Genomic DNA, 25813 nt, shown 5'->3' on the forward strand with positions numbered 1-25813 from the left:
CTGGACAAACAACACAAGTATAGCAGCAGGTATATTTTCCTTCCTGTGAATTTTCCTGAATCCTGGACCACACCTCTGGCTACACAAAGACTGAGGCGTCTGTAAGGGAAGGAGAAGTGATGGTCATTGCTATGCACGACATTAGGCACTGTGATACGATGTCACTATTTGCCTCTTCATCCCAAGGTCATCACTATAATCTCAACAGTCTGTGTCTTGTCAATTTTATCCAAACATCAAATTCAAGTTTCTATGATGCTTATTTAAAGTTTGACAACAGCCTATCAAATATTGTGAGGGCACCTGATGGGTTTAATATTGATCATCATCAGATCTATGCTTCTGGACATTTGTCTCTTTATGGAATTGCTTTCTCTGAAATCTTTTCAGTTCAGCTTTTTATGTGGTAAAATTATTCTCAGAATGTGTATGTCTGAGACTATTTTACACTCCTCTTTCCTTAATTGAGTAGAAGATTTTACATGACAGAAAAAATATTCCAAAAAAATGATGACTATGTACACTTCTGATTGTAACGACTCAGAAAAAGACAAGCCTATAAAGAAAAGATGAGCAAATATTATAAACTATGGATTGTGCATTGATCTACTTCTGGACTTCTAGACCCAGGGAGCAAATCAATTCCTGATACTACCATTGCATTTGCGGTATAACACAATAGTTATAAAAATTGCCCACAAAATTGTCTGGGGTATTTAAACAGCACAATGATGATAAAATTTTTGATCACAGCTGTGTGGCACTATTCAGAAGAAAAACTGAAGTAATTGGTAAACACAATAAAAAAGGAAAATGGGAATGGTTTCTTCAAATAGTCAACTCATAATTTACTTGTGTTCATACTGCATCAAACATAATTACGACTCGCACCAAAAGATTAAAATATCACCATGCTTATAGATATATATCTAATACATGAAGTTTTTTCACCTTATATAAATAAAAAAGTTGAAATAAAATTTTAGAATTTGTGTAGATGTGTCTTTAGTAATTTTATGTCTACATATTGATCTCTATCTCTATTCCTTAACATTGCTCTTTCTAGTCACTCAACCTCAGAATACATAAATATGCCCAAAGTAAAAACAACAATACTAGTACAAATGTGCACTTCTAATACACACTGGCTCATATATGTGTAAGCAACACCATATCTTCTAAGCCAAAATGTGAAATGAGAGTTGAAAGCTTATTTAAAATCGCACCATAATATCCTCTCAGATGCTACTCAGACGCTCTGTATGTATGCAATATTCCCATGGATCCACACCTCCGTGAACGCTACAGGCCATTTTATCATCTCTTCATTGAGGACCAATTCATGGCCATATGCACTCTCGGAGGAAAACTCCCAGATTTTGATCAGCAACTGAAATCCAGCAGGAAAATTCACAATGTTGTGGATATCATAGTGTGCCATACGGTGTCTCATTTCATGGAAGGAAATGTCCTCCCCAGCACTGTTGGTAAATTGGATTTTCCTCAGAAGTGGATGAAGCTGGAAGGGAGACACAATTGGAAAGAGGGAGAACATTCAGATTAGAGGTGGGAGGTGCAAATGAGAAATCCTGCTTTTCCCTCCTCTCTATCCTCGGAAAGTCTATTTGGTGTAGGCTGACGTTTGTCTGAATGAACATCATATCATGGGTTCAAGTGTGGGGAATTCTGCCTCTCTCCTATTAAAATGATGGAGAGCATATGAATCCAAACAGAAAAATCACGGAATGTGTCCCACAGGGTGGCTGACCATGAATGATTAGTCAGAGGTTTAGGAAAGCTCATCTTAGTTCTTCCACATGAGAACAACGTGGCTTCATATGTGAAATATCTTGATTGTTGTGATGGTTCCACATGGTAGTACATTCATGTGCACTTTTAAAAGTTTAACCCATCCCCCAAAAAAGAATGAAATCCTCTCTGTGGCAAAACAATAGATTCAGCTGGATACCATTATGCATAGTGAAATATACCCATTGCATAAGGAAAATATCATATAAGATTTTTGGTGATATGTACTGCATAATATAGAATGGAAGAAAAACCCATAATGTATAAAAGTAAAACTGGCATCACAGGAATTGATTTGTTTTTATGGCCCTAGCTTAAATTCCTGTGGAGCAGTGGTCTTTCTACATTTCACTTGTGGAACATTATGATTTGTGGGGTATTAAACCTAAAATTTAAAGCAAATTCAAATGATGTTATTGCAAAAATTAAAAGGAAAATGGAAAGGAAGCATGGGAGATTGAGAAAGCAAAGGAAGAAAGGATGGTTATCTTCTTAGAATTCTATCAATGGAACACATGAAATCTGTTATTTTATAGCAATAATTTTTTTTAATTTAACAAAATTTTGGCTGACCTTGTGGTGCAGCAGGTGAAGCCACTTTCCACAGTTCCCTGCATCACTGTGAGTACTGGTTCAAATCTCAGCTGCTCTACTGCCAATTCAACTTTCAGCTAATGTGCCTGGGAAAGCAGCAGATGAGGGTCCCAGTGCTTGGGCCCCTGCAGTCACACTGGAGACATCATTGAAGCTCCTGCATCCTGACTTGGCCTGCCCTAGTCCAGGTCTTTGCAGCCATTGGTGAGTGAATCGGCAGGTACAAGACCTGTCTCTCTCTCTGACTCTTTCTCACACAGTAACTCTGATTTTCAAATAATGTTTTTAAAGTTTAACAAAATAGAATGAAATATCAGTTGAATTCAATTAAATGAATTATATCCAAGCACAATTTTCCTTAGTACACATTTTCCCAAATATGCTTGTACATCTCTGGCTGCCCCTGGTAGTTCTAAACTTATAAAGTTGTGAAGTTGTGTATATGTAGTTTATTTGTGTAAAATTTTCACCTCGGGGAGAGCGACAATATGGTGGAATAGGAAGGGAGCACACTGATAGTCCGGGAAGAGACAGTTTAATAAAAGTGGAGATACTGCACATTCAAGGAAGAGTAGGGGAAGAAACAGCAGAGGAAACTCTTCTGGAACTAGTGATTCATGGTTGGCCTGCATGGAGGGCATGGGAGCCCATGGCTCGGGACACCAGTGGCAAAATCAACACACCAGCACTGGAACATGAGGTGAGCCAAACCTCAATAGCCCAAGAAACTGGTGGGAAAGTGGAAACAGGAGACTAGAGGGAATGAGGCTTGAAACCCTGTGGGGAAAAGTTCACCAGGCTAACTAGAAGAGAAAGGAAAAAAAAAAGTGACTGGTACGGACACGAGTTTCTCTCTCTCCACTCATCTCTCAAAGAAGAGCAAGACAAAGAGCAGGTGCCATTTTGGACATACGTCATAAGTGGCTGGACCTCAGGACTGCACCCACCCCCAGCCAAGCAGAAAAACCTGACTCAGGCAGGGGGTGAAATAACAGGAGATTAGGACCTAGTGAATGTGTGGTGCTAATGAAATGAGACTGTGAAAAAAGAGATGGTAGAGGAGAGAACTCATGGAATTGACGTGAGTACTCTCCAGAGACACTACAATTTGGTAACCTTGGCAACTCAATGGGAGGCTGCAGGAGAATTTGAGCCCACACTGAGGACAGAACTGATTCCCTGTGTGGCCCTTGGGAAAGAGCTTCTGATCTCTGGCTCCTGTGGATATATCATTCACCTGCCAACTACCTTCAATTCCGCTCAGCTCTGTGGAATTACTTCTCTCTGTATCAAAGAAAGAAAGAGAGAGAGAGAGAGAGAGAGAGAGAGAGAGAGAAAGAGAGATTTACCATGCCTAACTTGGGAATGTCACCTTTGGCACAACCTTATCCCTGAGGAACCAAACAGAGCTCTCAGGCCACACCCATCTCAAGCATCTAAGGCTCCATCAAAAGCAGACAGTCCACTTAATACAGTCATAGTATAACAAGAAAAAAACACCACAGTGAGGGAAGAATCCAAAGAATATCTTCACAATTCCAAGCAACAAATGCAGACACTGAGGAAACAAGAAAAAGGAGGAAATTATGTCACCCCCAAATGAACAAGACACCCCAAACCAAGATTATGAAGATGATGAGATGGAAGAAATGCAAGATATGGATTTCAAAAAACTTATGATAAGAACAATTAGAAGTTTTCAAAAACAAATGCTTGAGCTACAGAAATCCTTACTGGACAGGATAGAAAATCTCCTTCAAGAAAATGAAATTTTAAGGAGGAATCAAAATGAAACACAGAAACTTGTAGAATAGGAAAGTGTGATAGTGAGGAGAAATCAAAATGAAATGAAGAACTCAATAGATCAAATGACAAACACATTAGAGAGCCTTAAAAACAGACTCAGTGAAACAGAAGAGAGAATATTGGACTTAGAAGAAAGAGCACAGGAAAGTTTACAGTCAAACCAAAGAAAAGAAAAGGAAATTAGAAATCTAAAAAATATTGTGGGGAATCTACAGGATACTATTAAAAACCCCAACATTCTGGTTCTAGGAGTTCCTGAAGGCATGGAGAGAGAGAAAGGATTAGAAGGCCTTTTTAGTGAGATACTAGCAGAAAACTTCCCGGGCTTGGAGAAGGACAGAGACATCCTAGTACAGGAAGCTAATAGAACCCCTAGTAAACATGACCAAAAGAGATCCTCACCATGACACGTTGTAATCAAACTCACTGCAGTGAAACATAAAGAAAAGATCCTAAAATGTGCAAGAGAGAAACGTCAGATTACTCTCAGAGGATCTCCAATTAGCCTCACAGCAGACTTCTCATCAGAAACCCTACAGGCTAGAAGGGAATGGCGAGACATAGCACAGGTACTAAGAGAGAAAAATTGCCATCCCAGATTATTATATCCTGCAAAGCTCTCATTTGTGAATGAAGGTGAAATAAAGACCTTTCATAGCAAACAGAAATTGAAAGAATTTGTCGCCACTCGTCCAGCCCTGCAAAAGATGCTTAAAGATGTGTTGCACACAGAAACACAGAAACATGGTCATCAATATGAAAGAAGGTAAAGGAAGGAAACCTCACAGCAAAAGATCACAGGGAATTCAAAGCGTATGTTAGAAAATATCTTTGGGAAAATGGCAGGGAAGTTACTATTTATCAGTAGTTTCATTGAATGTTAATGGCCTGAACTGTCCAGTTAAAAGACACGAATTGGCTGAATGGATTAAGGTACAAAACTCATCTATTTGCTGCTTACAAGAAACACATCTTTCCAACAAATATGCATGCACACTGAAAGTGAAAGGCTGGAAAAAGATATACCATGCCAACAGAAATGAAAAAAGAGCGGGCATAACCATCTTAATATTAGGCAAAATAAACTTTAACACAAAAACTGTTAAGAGAGACAAGGAGGGACACTATATAATGATTAATGGATCAATTCAACAGGAAGATATAATGATTATCAATGTATATGCACCTAATTACAGGGCACTGGTTTATTTAAAAGATTTGTTAAGGGAGTTAAAGGGAGACTTAGACCCCAATACAATAGTACTGGGGGACTTCAATACTCCACTCTCAGAAATAGACAGATCAACAGGACAGAAGATCAACAAGGAGACAGTAGATTTAAATGCCACTATAGCCCAAATGGATCTAACAGATATCTACAGTACTTTTCATCTTACACAGAAAGCATTTACATTCTTCTCAGCAGTTCATGGAACCTCCTCTAGGATTGACCATATACTAGGACATAAAGCAAGTCTCAGCAAATTCAAAAGAATTAGAATCATACCATGCAGCTTCTCAGACCATAAAGGAATGAAGTTGGAAATTAGCCACTCAGGAATCCCTAGAGCATACACAAACACATGGAGATTGAACAGCATGTTACTGAATAAACAATGGGTCACAGGAGAAATCAAAAGAGAATTCAAAAACTTTCTGGAAGCAAATGATGATAACAACACAACATACCAAAACTTTTGGGATACAGCAAAAGCAGTGTTAAGAGGAAAGTTTGTAGCAATGGGTGCCTACATCAAGAAATTGGAAAGGCACCAAATAAATGAGCTTTCAATGCATCTCAAGGATCTAGAAAACCTACAGCAAACCACACCCAAATCTAGTAGGAGAAAAGAAATAATTAAAATCAGAGAAGAAATCAACAGGATTGAATCCAAAAAAATTACACAAAATCAGCCAAAGAAGCAGCTGGTTTTTTTTAAAAAATAAACAAAATTGACACCCCATTGGCCCAACTAACTAAAAAAAGAAAAGACCCAAATCAATAAAATCACAGATGAAAAAGGAAATATAACAACAAAACACCACAGAAATAAAAAGAATCATCAGAAATTACTGCAAGGACTTGTATGCCAGCAAACAGGGAAACCTATCAGAAATGGATAGATTCCTGGACACATGCAACATACCTAATATGAACAAGGAAGACATAGAAAACCTAAACAGACCCATAACTGAGACAGAAATTGATACAATAATAAGGGCCCTCCTATCTAAGCAAAGCCCAGGACCAGATGGATTCACAGCTGAATTCTACCAGATATTTAAATAAAAACTAATTCCAATTCTTCTCAAATTATTCAGAACAATCAAAAAACAGGGAATCCTCCCAAATTCTTTCTATGAAGCCTGCATCACCTTAATTCCTAAGCCGGAAAAAGATGCAGCATTGAAAGAATATTACAGACCAATATACTTGATGAACATACATGCAAAAATCTTCAATAAAATCCTGGCCAATAGAATGCAACAACACATCAGAAAGATCATACACACAGACCAAGTGGGATTTATCCCTGGTATTCAGGGATGGTTCAATGTTCGCAAAACAATCAATGTGATATACCACATTAACAGACTGCAGAAGAAAAACCATATGATTATCTCTATTGATGCAAAGAAAGCATTCGATAAAATTCAACACCCTTTCAAGCTGGAAACTCTAAGCAAATTGGGTACAGAAAGAACATTCCTCAATATAATCAAAGCAATTTATGAAAGATATTCTTCTCAGATCTTGAAAAAATGATGCTGAAATTCATATGGAGACACAGGAGACCTCGAATAGCTAAAGCAATCTTGTACAACAAAAACAAAGCCAGAGGCATCACAATACCAGATTTCAAAACATTCTACAGGGCGGTTGTTATCAAAACAGCATGGTACTGGTACAGAAACACATGGATAGACCAATGGAACAGAATTGAAACACCAGAAACCAATCCAAACATCCACAGCCAACTTATATTTGATCAAGGATCTAAAACCAATCCCAGGAGTAAGGACAGTCTATTCAATAAATGGTGTTGGGAAAACTGGATTTCCACATGCAGAAGCATGAAGCAAGACCCCTACCTTTCACCTTACACAAAAATCCACTCAACATGGATTAAAGACTTAAATCTATGACCTGACACCATCAAATTATTTGAGAGCATTGGAAAAACCCTGCAAGATATAGGTACCAGCAAAGACTTCTTGGAAAGCACCACAGAAGCAAAGGCAGTCAAAGACAAAATTAACATTTGAGATTGAATCAAATTGAGAATTTTCTGTACTTCAAAAGAAACAGTCAGGAAACCGAAGAGGCAACAGACAGAATGGGAAAAAATATTTGCAAACTATGCAACAGATAAAGGGTTGATAACCAGAATCTACAAAGAAATCAAGAAACTCCACAAAAACAAAACAAACAACCCACTTAAGAGATGGGCCAAGGACCTCAATAGACATTTTTCAAAAGAGGAAATCCAAATGGCCAACAGGCACATGAAAAAATGTTCCAGATCACTAGCAATCAGGGAAATGCAAATCAAAACCACAATGAAGGCCGGCGCCGTGGCTCAATAGGCTAATCCTCCACCTTGCGGCGCCGGCACACCGGGTTCTAGTCCCGGTTGGGGCACCGGATTCTGTCCCGGTTGCCCCTCTTCCAGGCCAGCTCTCTGCTATGGCCAGGGAGTGCAGTGGAGGATGGCCCAGGTGCTTGGGCCCTGCACCCCATGGGAGACCAGGAAAAGCACCTGGATCCTGGCTCCTGCCATCGGATCAGCGCGGTGCGCCCGGCTGCAGCGGCGGCCATTGGAGGGTGAACCAACGGCAAAAGGAAGACCTTTCTCTCTCTGTCTCTCTCTCTCACTGTCCACTCTGCCTGTCAAAAAAAAAAAAAAAAAAAAAAAAAAAAAAAAAACACAATGAGGTTTCACCTCACCCCGGTTAGAATGGCTCACATTCAGAAATCTACCAACAATAGATGCTGGAGAGGATGTGGGGAAAAAGGGACACTAACCCACTGTTGGTGGGAATGCAAACTGGTCAAGCCACTATGGAAGTCAGTCTGGAGATTCCTCACCAACCTGAAGATAACCCTACCGTTCGACTCAGCCATCCCACTCCTTGGAATTTACCCAAAGGAAATTAAATTGGCAAACAAAAAAGCTGCCTGCACCTTGATGTTTATTGCAGCTCAATTCACAATAGCTAAGACCTGGAATCCACCCAAATGCCCATCAACAGTAGACTGGATAAAGAAATTATGGGATAACTACTCTATAGAATACTATACAGCAGTAATAAAATGAAACTAAGTCATTTGCAACAAAATGGAGGAATCTGGAAAACATCATGCTGAGTGAAATAAGCCAGTCCCAATGGGACAAATATCATATGCTCTCCCTGAGCGTCGATAATTAACTGACCACCAAAGGGGAAACCTGTTGAAGTGAAATGGACACTCTGAGAAAGAGTGACTTGATCAGCCCTTGTCCTGACTGTTGATGTACAATGTAATACTTTATCCATTTTAATATTTTTTTTGTTCTAGTACTATTCGTTGAACTCTTAATCAACACTCAGTTATTCTTAGGTGTTTAAATTTAACTTCAAAGTGATCCCTGTTAAATATAATAGTGGGAATAAGAGAGGGAGGAGATGTACAATTTGGGACATACTCAATCGGACTTTCCCCAAATGGTGGAATTAGAAACGTGCCAGGGGATCCCAATACAATCCCATCAAGGTGGTATGTACCAATGCCATCTCTCTAGTCCAAGTGATCAATTTCAGTTCACAATTGATCACACTGATAGGTCTAAGAGTCAAAGGGATCACACAAACAAGACTAGTGTCTGCTAATACTAACTGATAGAATCAAAAAGGTAGAGAACGATCCATCATGGGAAGCGCAATACACAGCAGACTCAAAAAATGGCAGATGTCCTAAACACCACAATGGCCTCAGAATCAGCCCTTCAAGCAGTCGGATCTGGCTGAAGAGCCCAGGATAGTATTTTAGGCATGGAAATCCAAGACACCCTGCGGGGAAAAAAAAAAAAAAAGAAGACCTGACTGAATCTCTGTGAGTGAGATCCCAGTGAAAAGAACGGGGCCATCAAAGAAGGAGGTACCTTTCTCAGAAGGGAGGAGAGAACTTCCACTTTTACTATGACCCTGTCGGAATAAGATCGAAGTCGGCGAACTCCAAAGGCTTCCATAGCCATGGCAACTCATGACTAGAGCCTAGGGAGATTACTGACACCATAAACAAGAGTGTCAAATTGTTAAGTGAACAACAGGAGACACTGTGTACTTACTCCTCATGTGGGATCTGTCCTTAATGTGTTGCCCAATGTGAAGTAATGCTATAACTAGTACTGAAACAGTATTTTACACTTTGTGTTTCTGTGTGGGTGCAAACTGATGAAATCTTTACTTAATATATACTAAATCGATCTTCTGTATATAAGGATGATTGAAAATGAATCTTGATGTGAATGGAATTGGATAGGGAGCAGGAGATAGGAGGGGTGTGAGTGGGAGGGAAGTTATGTGGGGAAAGCCATGGTAATCCATAAACTATATTTTGGAAATTTACATTTACTAAATAAAAGTTAAAAAAAGAAAATAAAAAAATTTCACCTCAGTAAAGTTTAACAAAAATTTACCATGGCTTTTATTTCTCTCTCTGCACTGATATGCTGGGATGGTTTAAATTTGCAAATCAATCAATGTGATACACCACATTATCAAATTGCAGAAGAAAAACCATATTTTTATCTCAATAGATGCAGAGAAAACATTTGATAAAATACAACACCCTTTCATGATGAAAACTCTAAGCAAAATGGCTATGGAAGGAACATTCCTCAATACAATCAAAGCAATTTATGAAAAACACATGGCCAACATCCTATTGAATGGGGAAAAGTTGGAAGCATTTCCACTGAGATCTGGTACCAGACAGGGATGCCCACTCTCACCACTGCTATTCAATATAGTACTGAAAGTTGCAGCCAAAGCCATTAGGCAAGAAAAAGAAATTAAAGGGATACAAATTGGGAAGGAAGAACTCAAACTATCCCTCTTTGCAGATGATATGTTTCTTTATTTAGGGGATCCAAAGAACTCTATTAAGAGATTATTGGAACTCACAGAAGAGTTTGGCAAAGTAGCAGGATATAAATCAATGCACAAAAATGAACAGCCTTTGTATACACAAGCAATGCCACAGCTGAGAAAGAAATTCTAAGATCAATCCCATTCACAATAGCTACAAAACAAATCAAATACCTTGGAATAAACTTAACCAAGGATGTCAAAGATCTCTATGATGAGAATTACAAAACCTTAAAGAAGAAATAGAAGAGGATACCAAAAATATAAAAATCTTCCATGCTCATGGATTGGAAGAATCAATATCATCAAAATGTCCATTCTCCCAAAAGCAATTTATAGATTCAGTGCAATACCAATCAAAATACCAAAGACATTCTTCTCAGATCTGGAAAATTTGATGCTGAAATTCTTATGGAATCACAGGAGAAATTGAATAGCTAAAGCAATGTTGTACAACAAAAACAAAGCCAGAGGCATCACAATACCAGATTTCAAGACATACTACAGGGCGGTTGTTATCAAAACAGCATGGTACTGGTACAGAAACAGATGGATAGACAAATGGAACAGAATAGAAACACCAGAAATCAGTCAAAACTTCTACAGCCAACTTATATTTGATCAAGGAGCTAAACCAATTCCTGGAGCAAGGACAGTCTATTCAATAACTGGTGCTGGGAAAACTGCATTTCCACATGCAGAATCATGAAGCAAGACCCCTACCTTTCACCTTACACCTTACACCTTACACCTTACACAAAAATCCACTCAACATGGATTAAAGATCTGAATCTATGACCCAACACCATCAAATCATTAGAGAACATCAGAAAAACCCTGCAAGATATAGGCACAGGGAAAAACTTCTTGGAAAAATATTAGAGACACAGGCAGTCAAAGCCAGAATTAACAGTTGTGATAACATCAAATTGAGAAGTCTCTGTACTGCAAAAGAAACAGGAAAGTGAAAAGGCAACAACAGAATGGGAACAATATTTGAAAATTGTGCGACTGATAAAGTATTAATAACCAGAATCTACAAAGAGATAAAAAAAATAACCTCCACAACAACAAAACAAAGAACCCACTTAAGAGAAGGACCAAGGACCTGAATAGACATTTTTCAAAGAAGAAATCCAAATGGACAACAGACACATGAAAAAATGTTCAAGATCACTAGCAATCAGGGAAATGCAAATCAAAACCACAATGAGGTTTCACCTCACCTCGGTTAGAATGGCTCACATACAGAAATCAACTAACAACAGATGCTGGTTAGGATGTGGGGAAAAAGGCACACTAATTCACTGTTACTGGGAATACAAACTGGGAAACTCACTATGAAAAACAATTTTCGAGATTGCTCAGATACATGAATATAGCCCTACCACATGACCCAGCCATACCACTCCTTGGAATTTACCCAAAGGAAATTAAATTGGCAAACAAACAAGCTGTCTGCACATTAATGTTTATTGCAGCTCAATTCACAATAGCTAAGACCTGGAACCAACCCAAATGCCCATCAACAGGAGACTGGATAAGGAAATTATGGGACACATACTCCATAGAATACTATACAGCAGTAAAAAAGAAATGAAATCCGGTTATTTGCAACAAAATGGAGGAATCTGGAAAACATCATGCTGAGTGCAATAAGCCAGTCCCAAAGGGATAAATATCATATGTTCTCCCTGATCAGTGACAACTAACTGAGCACTTAAACGGAAACCTGTTGAAGTGAAATGGACACTCTGAGAAAGAGTGACTTGATCAGCCCTTGTCCTGAAAGTCGAGGAAGAACTTACTATTTTATTTATTTTAGAATTTTTTTCTACTTAATATCATTGGTTGAACTCTTTAATTAACACAAAATTGTTCTTAGGCATTTAAATTTATTCAAAAAGTGATCCCTGTTAAATATAAGTGAGGGAATAAGAGAAGGAGGAGATGTATAGTTTGGCACATGGTCACGTGGACTTACCCCTAATGGTAGAGCTAGAAACATGCCAGGGGATCCAATTCAATCCCATCAAGGTGACATGTACCAATGCCATCTCACTAGTCAAAGTGATCAGTTTCAGTTCATAATTAATCATAGTGATAGGTTTAAGTTTCAAGGGGATCAGATAAACAAGAGTAGTGTCTGCTCATAATAACTGATAGAATTAAAAAGGAGCATGTCCCAAATTATACATCTCTTCCCTCTCTTATTCCCGCTCTTATGTTTAACAGGGATCACATTTAAGTTAATTTTCAACACTTAAGAATAACTGTGTATTAATTACAGAATTAAACCAGTCATATTAAGTAGAACAGACAAAAAACTAATAAGAGGGATAATGTATTAAGTTGTTCAAACCTGACTTGCCCCAAATGGTAGAGTTAGAAACATACCAGGGGATTCCAATTCAATCCCATCAAGGTGGCATGTACCAATGCCATCTCACTAGTCCAAATGATCAATTTCAGTTCACAATTGATCATAATGAAAGGACTAAGAGTCAAAGGGAGCACATAAACAAGTCTAGTACCTGCTAACACTAACCGATAGAATAAATAAAGGGGAGAGTGATCCAACATGGGAAGTGAGATACTCAGCAGACTCATAGAATGGCAGATGTCCTAAATAGCACTCTGGCCTCAGAGGGCTTCCATAGCCTTGGAAACTCATGACTGGAGCATAAGGAGATTACTGATGCCATAGACAGGAGTGTCAATTGGTAAAGTCAACAACAGGAGTCACTGTGCACTTACTCGTCATGTAGGATCTCTGTCCTTAATGTGCTGTGCATTGAGGCTTAATGCTATAATTAGTACTCAAACAATATATTTCACTTTGTGTTTCTATGGGGGTGCAAACTGTTGAAATCTTTACTTAATGTATACTAAACTGATCCTCTGTAAAAAAAAAAAAGAAATTATCAACTCCCAACTTGATTCTCATTGGGATTAAACATGACAATAGGTCTGATCTGATTTCATCATCATTTAAAAAAATCATCTATTATTTTGCACTTTATGTTTCTGTGTGGGAGCAAACTGTTGAAATCCTTACTTAATGTATACTAAGCTGATCTTCTGTATATTAAGATAATCGAAAATGAATCTTGATGAGAATGGAAGGGGAGAGGGAGTGGGAAAGGGGAGGGTTGTGGGTGGGAGGGACGGTATGGGGGGGAAGCCATTGTAATCCATAAGTCGTACTTTGGAAATTTATATTCATTAAATAAAAGTTAAAAAAAAAGAACATATCCACATGAAAAAAAAAAGAATTAAAAAGGAGAGAATGATCCAATATGGGAAGTGGGATACAGAGCAGACTCATAGAATGGCAGATGTCTGAAACAGCACTCTGGCCTCAGAATCAGCCATTAAGGCATTCGGATCTGTCTGAAGAGCCCATGAGAGTATTTTGGGCATGGGAAGCCAAGACACCCTGAAAAAAAAAAAGAACTAAATCAAAGATCTCTTTGAGTGAGATCCCAGTGGAAAGAATGGACCATCAAAGAAGGAGGTACCTTTCTCTGAAGGGAGGAGAGAACTTCCACTTTGATTATGGCCTTGTCTAAATAAGATTGGAATATGTGAACTCAAGAGGCTTCCATAGCCTTGGCAGCTCATGAGAAGGGCCTTGGGTGATTACTAACATCATAAATAAGAGTGTCAATTGTTAAATCAGCAACGGGAGTCACTGTGCATTTACTTCCCATGTAAGATCTCTGTCCTTCAGTATGAGAAACAGTGACTTGATCAGCTCTTGTCCTGACTGTTGATGTACAATGTAATACTTTATCCATTTTAGTATTTTTTCTTTGTTTTGTTATAGTACTATTGGATGAACTCTGTAATTAACACACAATTATTCTTAGGTGTTTAAATTTTAACTGAAAAGTGATCCCTGTGAAATGTAAGAGTGGGAATAAGAGAGGGAGGAGATGTACAATTTGGGACATACTCAATCGGACTTTCCCCAAATGGTGGAATTAGAAACGTGCCAGGGGATCCCAATACAATCCCATCAAGGTGGTATGTACCAATGCCATCTCTCTAGTCCAAGTGATCAATTTCAGTTCACAATTGATCACACTGATAGGTCTAAGAGTCAAAGGGTCACACAAACAAGACTAGTGTCTGCTAATACTAACTGATAGAATCAAAAAGGTAGAGAACGATCCATCATGGGAAGCGCAATACACAGCAGACTCAAAAAATGGCAGATGTCTGAAACAGCACTCTGTCCTCAGAATCAGCCCTTAAGGTATTCGGATCTGGCTGAAGAGCCTGTGAGAATATTTTAGGCATGGAAATCCAAGACACCCTGCGGGGGGGGGGGGGAAAAGAAGACCTGACTGAATCTCTGTGAGTGAGATCCCAGTGAAAAGAACGGGGCCATCAAAGAAGGAGGTACCTTTCTCAGAAGGGAGGAGAGAACTTCCACTTTTACTATGACCCTGTCGGAATAAGATCGAAGTCGGCGAACTCCAAAGGCTTCCATAGCCATGGCAACTCATGACTAGAGCCTAGGGAGATTACTGACACCATAAACAAGAGTGTCAAATTGTTAAGTGAACAACAGGAGACACTGTGTACTTACTCCTCATGTGGGATCTGTCCTTAATGTGTTGCCCAATGTGAAGTAATGCTATAACTAGTACTGAAACAGTATTTTACACTTGTGTTTCTGTGTGGGTGCAAACTGATGAAATCTTTACTTTATACTAAATCGATCTTCTGTATATAAAGATAATTTAAAATCATTCTTGATGTGAATGGAATGGGAGAGGGAGCAGGAGATGGGAGGGGTGTGAGTGGGAGGGAAATTATGGGGGAGAAGCCATTGTAATCCATTAACTGTACTTTGGGAATATATATTTACTAAATAGAAAATATAAGCTGATCTTCTGTATATTAAGATAATCGAAAATGAATCTTGATGTGAATGGAAGGGGAGAAGGAGTGGGAAAGGGGAGGGTTGTGGGTGAGAGGGACGGTATGGGGGGGGAAGCCATTGTAACCCATGAGTCGTACTTTGGAAATTTATATTCATTAAATAAAAGATAAAAAAATGAAAAAAAATAAATGCTGTTGAATTAGTAAAAAAAAATAAATAAAATGTAATGTATTGGAGTGCAAAAAAAAAAAGAAAATATATTAAATTTAAAAAAAATTAAAAAAGATCTCTGTCCTTAATGTTTTCACTATGCAAATTAATGGTAAAACTAGTATTCACATAGTACTTTATACTTTGTGTGTCTATGTAGGTGCAATCTGTTGAAATCTCTGCTTAATATATACTAAGTTGATCTTATGTATATGAAGATAATTGAAAATGAATCTCAATGTAGAATTGGGGGGGGCGGTGCTGTGGCACAGAAGTTTAATGCCCTGGCCTGAAGCACTGGCATCCCATATGGGCACCTGTTCAAGACCCAGCTGCCTCACTTCCGATCCAGCTCTCTGCTATGGCCTGGGAAAGCAGTAGAAGATGGCCCACATCCATGGGCTCCTGCACCCGTGTGGGAGACCTGGAGGAAGCTCCTGGCTCCTGGCTTTGGATCAGCATAGCTCTGGCCATTGCAGCCATTGGAGAGTGAACCATCGGATGCAAGACCTCTTTCTCTTTCTCTCTCTCTCTCTCTCCTCTCTGTGTGTAACTCTGACTCTCAAATAAATAAATAAGTCTTTCAAAAAATGAAGAATGGGATGGGAAAAGGAGTAGGAAATGGGACGGTTTGCAGGTGGGAGGGTGGTTAAGGGTGGCGGGGGACTGCTATAATCCAAAAGTTGTACTGTTGGAATTAAATAAAAGTTTTCCAGGAAAAAAAGCTAATGAATAGAGATGGAAGTGGTACAGAAAGAGATGGCAACCCAAATGCATATATGTAAATACCAAATGTGTTCCTTCATATATTCTAAAATGTTAGGTATATATAATCAGAATAATTATCATATTTTGGTACACTATAATTCAAGAGATTATGATTGACACATTCATCTTTGTAGAGACCATACATATTTGCCTTTGTCACTTTTTTCCATTCAAATTTCAACCACCTCTTTATGGAGGATCTCAGCCAATGTCCATTATTTCATATTGTGTTTCCATAGTGGGACAATCCTAGGGAATTTTTCAAGTGTTTTCCATAACAACAGAGGTTGAATTCCTAATGCATAGTTAGTTCCTAAGTAGTGGAACCCTCACACCCCAAATTCGGAATCCTAGAAATGGATTAAACATGAACATGTCCATGTGACTATATGTGTTCATGTGAACAATGTGATACCATTCATTTCTCTGTTGGCCTATATATTTTTGAGTAGTTACCCCAAGTATTATGCCTACAATATGCTATCATTAGAATATTTTATATAGAATTTAAAGCTCCAGCTCAGACAAGGATGACAGCTTGCTAAAAACATTATCAGGCATACCTGTTGCCTGAATCATTGCCATGTTAGAGAGATGTTGGATGAAGTCCAGGAGGCATGAGGCTCAGCTGTCCACCTCCACAAATTCTAGACCCTTCATCTCTCAGTTACATGGTGGCCCTTGGAAGTAGGCCCCTTCCCCACCACTGTTGCTACCCACCATTCAAAGATTCCTCTAGAATTCCACAAAAAATCACATTCTTACCCACTACCTACCTGACCCCTTTTTCTTCCTGATCTGATGAAACTGTCAACCATGTGTCTTCTGTTCTATGACATGTTATTTCTTCAATTTCTAATTCTTCATGCATTTATTAAGTACTTTTCACCTTTCTTTTTAAGTTGGTTTGTGAGTCTTGTAGAATGGAGGCCTATTTGTGAATGAGTGTAATTGGTTGCTACCAGATATATCATAGGTAAGGGGTACAACCTTGAAGGGAATGATCATGATGGGGAAACTAAACTCAATAAATTTAAGCAAGGAAGTGAAAGATATACAAACTAAAATCTTCATAAGATAAATGGATATACACACAAATAAATGCAAAGAAATATGATATTGTGTATTATAAGTATTAATAGTCTTAAAATATACATAATATCAAAAGGCATATAATAACTTAGCGCAAATCCTGTCAAAATCCCCATGTCATTTTTCACAGAAGTAGAAAAGAACAAAGGTTACCAAGGCTGGGAGTTTCAATGCTCAGGAGAAGTTAGAGGAATAAAATTTCATTTAGACAAGACCAATGAGTTCAAGTGATGTGTTGCACATCATGGGGAGCCTGGGAACAGCATGCAGTTTACTTGCAAAAATGCTGAGGCACTTGACTTTAACGTGGTCAACCCAAAAAAATGAAGAGGATGTGAGGTAAAACACATGGCAAAGAGCCAGATGAATGCATCCACAATGTGTACAGCTATCAACACATTCACTCAGATCCATAAATCAAGATGATTTAAAGTTAACAATTAAACAGGTAAGGAGATTATTAATTAAAAAGGTAAAGGAATCTGGTTGAGAATGTTTCCTGTAAAAAGTGAGAGAAAATAGACAGCCTTAGAAATCCATGTTTGATACAGAACAGAATTCCTTTCACTTGTCACATGGAAACCATACCAATGCTAAAGGCTTGTTAAATGGGGAGAACCTCAGGGAGGTGGGTAACTGGATTAATTGTGTGGAGGGCTATACATGGTGAGAGAATTGGTACCCTTTTCTGAATATGCCTGCTCAGTCTTAATCATGAAGCCAATGTTCTCAGCAGAGTTTTGCAAACTTGAGAATGATATTAGACACAGCAATGAAGAGACTGGGTAGGGAACACAGAGTCATCAATGATAGACATCAGCCCTTGACTTCTTTCCAACTCATATGTGGAATGATGCAACTGGACGTTTTGTTGATCCTAGCATCAACTCTTTCTAAACTTGCCAAACACACCAAGAAGTCCACTGGAGTAATTCTTAGCCCTTTGTGCACTGTCCAATCATTAGGTGGTCCCCAGTGCCTTGTTGGACCATGATGAAATCATACAAGGAGGAGAGGAATGAGAGTCCAAAACATGTTTTTCCAACGTGTTTTCCCTGAGAATGGAGAGTAACAGGTGCAGAGGCCCAGGACAGGGTGATCCCTTGAGTTTCTGTATGGGACACAGTGAAGCAAAGAAAAGGCTGAGCTGCCAGTGCTGTGCTGATCACATGGACACCGGTGTCTCACTGCATGGAGTTCTTTAGAAATGACTCCCTGTAGTTTCCAGTTGTGCCCCTTTCTGACTCACTAGACCGGCAGACAGCAATACTGGGATTCAGCAGTGCCCTGCACAGAGAGCAGTTCTCTGCAGGGGATTAAGCCTGCCGACACCTGCCAGCTCCTTGTTCCTTAATCTCAGCTGACATTTTGGACTTCATCTCTGAATTGTGAAAACCCTGGCAAGATGTTGTCTGTGAGTGTTCTGTGCCTACTCCTGCACACTATACACACCTCACAGGGCATGACTCACTGGGAATGCAATAATTACCTTAAGCCAAGTATCAACCAAGATGGAGACCTGATCCTGGGTGGTTTTCTCCATCTCTACTACCCAGAACCAGAAAGCAAAAAGGTCCAGATGTCTTTTTTACACGGTCCCCAGTATAAAACTGTTGTGTCTTGGTAAGTTCAAGATTGTGTGTACGCATTAAGTGTGGCTACCATTGAATGTGAGTGTGTGCTACTACTGTGTTTAATCCTTTCTGAGAATGCTAGAAGGTATGAAGAAAGTGCCAAAATGCCAATAAAGGAAGTTGCAGGTTCACTCCATTCTTGTACCTTCCATGCCTTGCTGTTCATTTTTCTATTTGCTTCTTGGTCCTTCAGGGACAGAGAAGTGACATCAATGATTACCTGCCCACTCCATTGGCTTAGATCTCTCAAATACAGCCCTCAGCATCTTGGAATGAGACAGAATGTGGGGACTCCAATCCTACCTGCATGCATGGAGTAAGCACAGGTGTCCTGAGGCACTGAGACCCTAGTCTGGGGTCAGTGTTAAAATTAAGGGGTCACTCTGATTGCCAGTGCTGAAAAGAGCATTGTCACTATTGTACCCAATAGTGAATCCATGTGTATCTAAGATGTGCCACCTTAAACAGACTTTGTCCCACCGCACATCATTAACTGAGCCCCTTCAGACTGCAGGCTTCAGTCCCTGAATGTAGCAAGATTAAAGGGATTTATCTTCCCCAAGACATTCACTTGGATCCTGAAGGTTCTTCTCCAGGAACCACACAGAAACTGCATTAATTCTGGGCTTGACGCACCTGTGCAGCATGCGTTTTAGTAACTGTTAACATGGATGCCTGAAGAGGATTAGAAACAAGACATCCTGTCTCTGCACCCTTGTTGGTGGTGACAGTGGAGTGTGCTTCTGACTCACTGCAGAGAACCACATGCTCATGTGTTCAGAAGAGAGTGAGGCAGAGAGATGTTGGTTTAAATGGAGCATGTCTGTTCTTATCAGCACTTTTGGAATTTAATGCTTATCAACTCAGCAGGTTGCCATGCACTTTGGGCAACTGCTAATGGGCTGGCGACCTCTGAGGCACAGTGTTAAAACATGTAGTCTCTCCTAGTCGGTGCCTTCACAGTGTTCTGTCCCTTCTCAATGTTTCATTAAATTTCTTTGTGCATTTTTAATTTCTATATTATTAGTGAAAATGCCTAATGGGACATTTATGGTAAATACTTTATGCATGTGAATCTTCTGGTTATGTGGCAGCTACTGATTGTTTGTACTCTGTCAGATTTAGGGAGATAGGATGTGATTTTCTAAAGGTGAATTAATCTCTCATCTCAGGGACTCTGTGTGGGAGACAGTGAGGAGCTACTTTGTTCATGATCTCAGGGTGAAAGGTCAGCCCATGCCACAAACAGGAGGCCAGACTTTGCTCTCTGCCTTCTCTTCCCCAGGTAGAAAAGTGTCTGGCCACCCTTATTTGTGCAGACCTTTAGCCCTCATGTGCTTGCCACACTCTAAAATTGCATTTGCTTCAATCTCCTTTAGTTAATATGGGCTCAGATGATTAATTTTTTGTGAAGTTTGACTTCAAGTTCCAGCTTCAATACTGTGATTGAACTTCCTTAAAGCTGATGGAAGTTATGTTGTTATTTGCCTGACAGGAGTTATTTTATGTGAATATCCCTCATTTGTTTACCCAATATTTGGCCATTGATTTGGCATTAATTTTGTGTGGCTGTAATACTCTAATGATCAGTTTTATTTAATAAACTGCATATTTCTCTGAGATGCTGGGGGTACATCATTAAATAACGAGATAAAGTCTTTTATCAAGATTTTTAAAAGAGTTACCAAATCATTGTTGATAAACATGTAGATGTTTATCACCTGCTCATAAATCCCTAACTCCTTTTCAGTGTCTCCACATCCTTCATTCCTTCTCTCCTACTGCATACCACCCCTCTGTCTTGTGTCTCTGAGGGTCAGCCTATTATGGCCCCCTCATGTGAATTGATTCATATCCTTTGTGGTCTTTTGTGACTGACAAATTGCAGTGCACCATGTTTCCTGTTTTATTCATGTTGTGGCTTGCAGCAACATTTAGTATACATTTCTCAAAATATCGTTTTTAAAATTAATTTTATTTGAGAGTCAGAGTTACTCAGAGAGAGGAGAGGCAGACAGTGAGAGAGGTCTTCCATCCACTGTTTCACTCCCCAATTGGCCACAATGGCCGGAGCTGCACCCAGCTGAAGCCAGGAGCAAGGAGCTTCTTTCTGACCTTCCCACATGGGAGCAGGAGCCAAAGATTTAGGCCATCTTCTATTGCTTTCCCAGACTATAGCAGAGAGCTGGATCAGAAGTGGAGCAGCCAGGACTTGAACCAGTGCCCCTATGGGATGCTGGCATTGCAAGTGGCAGCTTTACCTGCTATGCCACAGTGCTGGCACCCAAAATATCACAATATCTAAGTCTGCCTTGGTGTCAGACATTCCTGTTTACTCAAAATAGTAACTCAACATGCCAGGTCCTGAAATTAACAACTGACAACTTTGCCTTCAGCAAAAAAGAATTAAGCTAGTCAACTTTCAGCTGACAGCAAGTGTTACAAATAACCCAAGGTGAACGCAGTATGCTCTTCACAGTGAAAAATTATTCTACTAAGGCCAAAAGATTAACAGAAAATGTTTATTCAATGAATTTATTTTGTAATTCAAACAAATAAATTTAAGCTATGGACACATGCCACTAGCATAAATTCTGTGCCAGGTCAACCTCAATTTTAAGAACTCCTCTATGTGATCTGAAAATCTCCTCAGATTAAGTGTGTATAGAATGTTGACTTATCAATAAGACAAAATTCAATTTCAAACTCCACATATAAGAACAACATGTACAACACTGTGTGACCCAATAATTGGCAATCAGAAAAAATAAAGCACTGCCAATTAGAAACTGTTTGAATATGTATTATAATATTGAGGAGATGAAGAAATGACAAACTATTAGTTAAGCCCAACACAGAAACATAATATTCAGTGCAGAGCAACTAAAGAAATGATTGGATGAATATATTAAGTCCCATGCAACTTATTAACAGGTATGAATATTCTTAGCATTCAAATTCTGGAAGAAATGTAATAAGTTATAAAAGTTCAAAAGAATTCCAAGGGAAGAAGAAAAAAAGAAACCCATAGTGAGAAAATAGACCATCCAATTTCTCATACACATGAAATGTGAGAGCTCTTAAATTCTAAGAAACTATTTTCACTCAGGATATATGCTGTGATTATAGAGTAAATTGAAATTATGTTGTAGCAAAGATGAATAGAAAAAAGAGAAAGGATGGAGGAAGAATTGAAGGAGGGAAGTGTGGTTATCTTCTTAGGACTGTATCTGGAATATATACAATCATATCTCTTTGTATTAGTAACACGTTTTTAAGAAGATATATAGAAAAAAGGATTGAACATACAAGTGTAAAATATGAAATGAAAAATGTGAATTCAATAGAGAAAAAATGGAAACTATGGAAACATCCTAAATTATCTGAGTTCAGGAAAAAATGTTTACATTTCAAGGAAAACAAAATGTTAAATCTGATTTGAGCAAAGCAAAACATTAGAATAGGAAATTAAAGCGAGGACCAGGGACAAATGGCTCAGATGGACCTGGCTGAGGAGGAGAATGTTCTAAAACTTTAAACAACTGATGAGTCAGGTGGCATTCAGCCTACTCCAGAAATTACTGGAAACAGAAATGCTTGCTCCTAGGTGTTGTCCTTAGGTTGGGATGCACTGAAGCTTTCCTGAAGGGTTCATGAAGGTGAGTGTGATCATGGGCACAGTTTGCTTCAGAGGAGTCCAAGGGCCATTCTACAATCTTCTAGAGCCCTTGAAACCTCATTTGCATCTCCTTCTTTTTCCAAAGCTGAGGCACAACTGAGTGGAAGCCTGAGTCTGACTACTGCTGCTTCAGGGTGTGGCTGTGTTGTTGCTCTGAATTCCATGGTCTCACCCTTCTCCCCGATGCTGCCCCTCTCTTTAGGTGGCTGTGGAAGAACTACCAATATGTGCTGGCCTTCTTCTTTGCCATCCAGGAGATCAATAAGGACTCCCAGCTCCTCCCCAACCTGACCCTTGGTTTCAAATTCTTCAATGCCTTTGCCAGTGAACAGTACACCTTACTGAGCATAGTATATTGGTTGATTGGGATTAATGTGCCTTTCCCTAACTACACCTGCCATACACAAGGGAGACACATTGCTGTCATTGCTGGAACCACATCAGCATTGTCTGTTGAGTTTGGAACGCTTTTGGAGCTCTACAAAAACCCACAGGTAAATGAGCTGTGAATCTGGAGGGCAATAGTTAAATTTCCTCCAACACCATTCTCTCACCTCTGAAAAATGGAAATGGGGCAGCCAAGTATACATGCCACACCATGGTATAGGAGAGATCCCATGGATTTCCTAAGGATGTGAGATTATTAACAGGGGAAGGAGAAGGGAGAAAGGGAAATAGCAGGGCCTGTTGACAGCCTTCTTAAGATTCCTGTCTAGGGCCTGTGTAACCATCTCCCACCTGCTGGAAGCATAGACTGTCTAATAGTCTCACCTCTACACTTCTTAATGTCCACAGCACACAGATGTTCCCCATCCAAGGACAGCACCATCTCAGGTGGCATCCAGAGACCTAGGACAGTTGGATATAGGGAATGCATCTGGGTTCCCTTTGGGAAAACAATGAGGGTAACAGACAGTGAAAAATATTTTTAAAAGACTTCTATATTTGTTTATCTAAAAGGCAAAGCAATGGAGAAAGATGGAAAGGCACATACACATACACACGGCATTGGAGTGGATCTCTTAACCACAGGTCACTCCCCAGATGCCCACAACAGCTAGATCTGAGCCAGCCAGCAGCCAGCAGCCAGGATTTCCCTCCTGTTATACCACATGGTAGAAAGGGGCCTAGTACTTTTGTTATACATTGCTGACTCCTCCAGTACAACAGCAGGCAAGTAGATCAAAAGCAGATTAACCAGGACTTGAACTGGCACTTAGAAGTGGGATGCTGGTATCATCATTGGTAGGCTAACACACAGTGCCACTATGCTGGCTCCACCATGGAGTGTTGAGACTCACATCCAGTTATACTGGAGCTCAATCGATCATGTTCCCAATGCTAATTAGTCACAAGCACACAGGTTGATTTTTCTCAGGATTCCCAGTGGCCATGCCATCTACAACTGTGCATATCAGAACTGTGGACATGGGTTTATTCCAATCTTTGGGAGACAGGGAAGTAGCCAGGCAGACAAGGAGCTCTAGTATAAACAACTCAGCTGATTTGCTTACCAAATGTCTGACATGGTGTTGGGCTTAGTCTACCATTGCACATGTGTAGAACCAGGAAGTCATTCCACATGAATGCCATGACCCAGTGAGTTGAGTCATTATCACTGCCTCCCCAGGTCTGTGTCAGTAACTCAAAAATACTTCCCCAGGGACCCACTATACAAGCAACAATCAGAACATGTGCCTGTCAAACATAGGCCATATGGTGAGCAGAGGATTCTGGATTTGAAAAAATATTTTGTCCCAAATGAAAAAAGGTTGGTGATTATATTCTTGGAGACAATGCAGGTTTCCTGTGGTAATCAATGCACTCCAAATACCAAGAGATCAACACAGTAGAGATTTCTGTCTCAGAGTTATCTACAATGGTGGCTGCTGGAGGAGGTGGCTCTACTCCACCAGTCACCCTGGGCAAGGATGGGTGAAGCAGCATCCAAAGTTCCTTCTTCCTCAGACCCCACTGCAGGACATGAAGAGCATACAGATACTGACAGATTTTCTTTAAAGCTATGAAGGAGGAGTCACATTTATTCACCTAAAGCAATGGGCATGCGAAGCATGGTCTTTTCTGTGGCCAGAGTAGCAAGATTTTTCATCTCTACTGCACTCTTTCTTTTCACACAATAGTAACCTACTTAAAGTTGACCTTGGGGAGAAATTCTTTTCACTCACTTCCAAGAGAGATAACACAAATCCTACAAAAGTTTGATTATGTTTTGCTTTGCTTTCAGCTCACCTATGGCCCTTTTGATCCCATGCTAAATGATAAAGATCAGTTTCCCTCACTCTATCAGATGGCAACCAGTGACAGCTCTTTGGGCCATGGAATGATCTACTTGTTGCTGCATTTTGGCTGGACTTGGGTGGTGCTCTTTGTGTCTGATGACATGAAAGGAGAGCAGTTCCTTCAGTACTTTGAAGCAGCAATGCTCAAGAAAGGTATCTGTGTGGCCTTTACAGTTAAGCTCCCTGTCACAAAGAAGTTGTGTGGGTATAGTGATCTCACTTTCATGAGTAGCATCAGAGTTTCATCTGCAAATGTGCATATACTCTATGGTGATGTAAGTGGTCTCATCAGTGTGGACATTTCAGTGCAGTCCTTTGTAACTGTTGGGAAAGTGTGGATCATGACATCAAAGTGGGATCTTGTTATGTCTGAGACAAACCACATGCTGCATTTTTTGCATGGAGGCTTCTCATTTTCACCCCACAAGGAAGAAATCCCAGGCCTCAAACATTTTGTCAAGACAGCAAACCCTTCCCACTACCCAGAAGACTTTTATTTCAGTAAATTATGGCTTTTCCATCTGCACTGCTCACTTGAAGGATCATTTTGTGGACATATTGGAAGCTGCCCACCAAATACCTCCTTAGAGTTTCTTCCAGGACATATTGACTTGCTGACCATATCTGACTCCAGCTATTTAGTTTACAATGCTGTCTACACAGTGGCCCACGTCCTCCATAAAATGATTTTGGAGAAAGTAGAAATGGGATCTCCAGGAGAAGCAATACAGCCTATGATTCTTCCCTGGCAGGTAAACCTCCCCTAAAACAGAATAGAAAGTTGCCACCTGACGGAATCTAGAGATGTTGTATTGAGATACAGCATCATGACCCTGCTATCTTCTCAAGGTCAGAGAGATTAGGTACATCAGAAGTTGGGTTCTTTCCATTAGTT

The 25813-nt window shown here is 39.7% G+C and overlaps 1 protein-coding gene across 1 annotated transcript in view; it reads left to right on the plus strand.

Moving 5' to 3' along the window:
* Positions 1 to 25813, plus strand: part of LOC149121472 (vomeronasal type-2 receptor 116-like) — a 61166-nt gene that overhangs the window by 26736 nt on the left and 8617 nt on the right. The window contains exon 2 of the mRNA XM_089315523.1: positions 24864 to 25670. Within this exon, the coding sequence (XP_089171649.1) occupies positions 24864 to 25670 (807 nt within the window). The remainder of the gene's footprint in view (positions 1 to 24863; positions 25671 to 25813) is intronic.

This window comes from Oryctolagus cuniculus, chromosome 16 (assembly GCF_051225735.1).
Source record: "Oryctolagus cuniculus isolate XC-2025 breed Fujian yellow rabbit chromosome 16, ASM5122573v1, whole genome shotgun sequence".
Lineage (NCBI taxonomy): Eukaryota > Metazoa > Chordata > Mammalia > Lagomorpha > Leporidae > Oryctolagus > Oryctolagus cuniculus.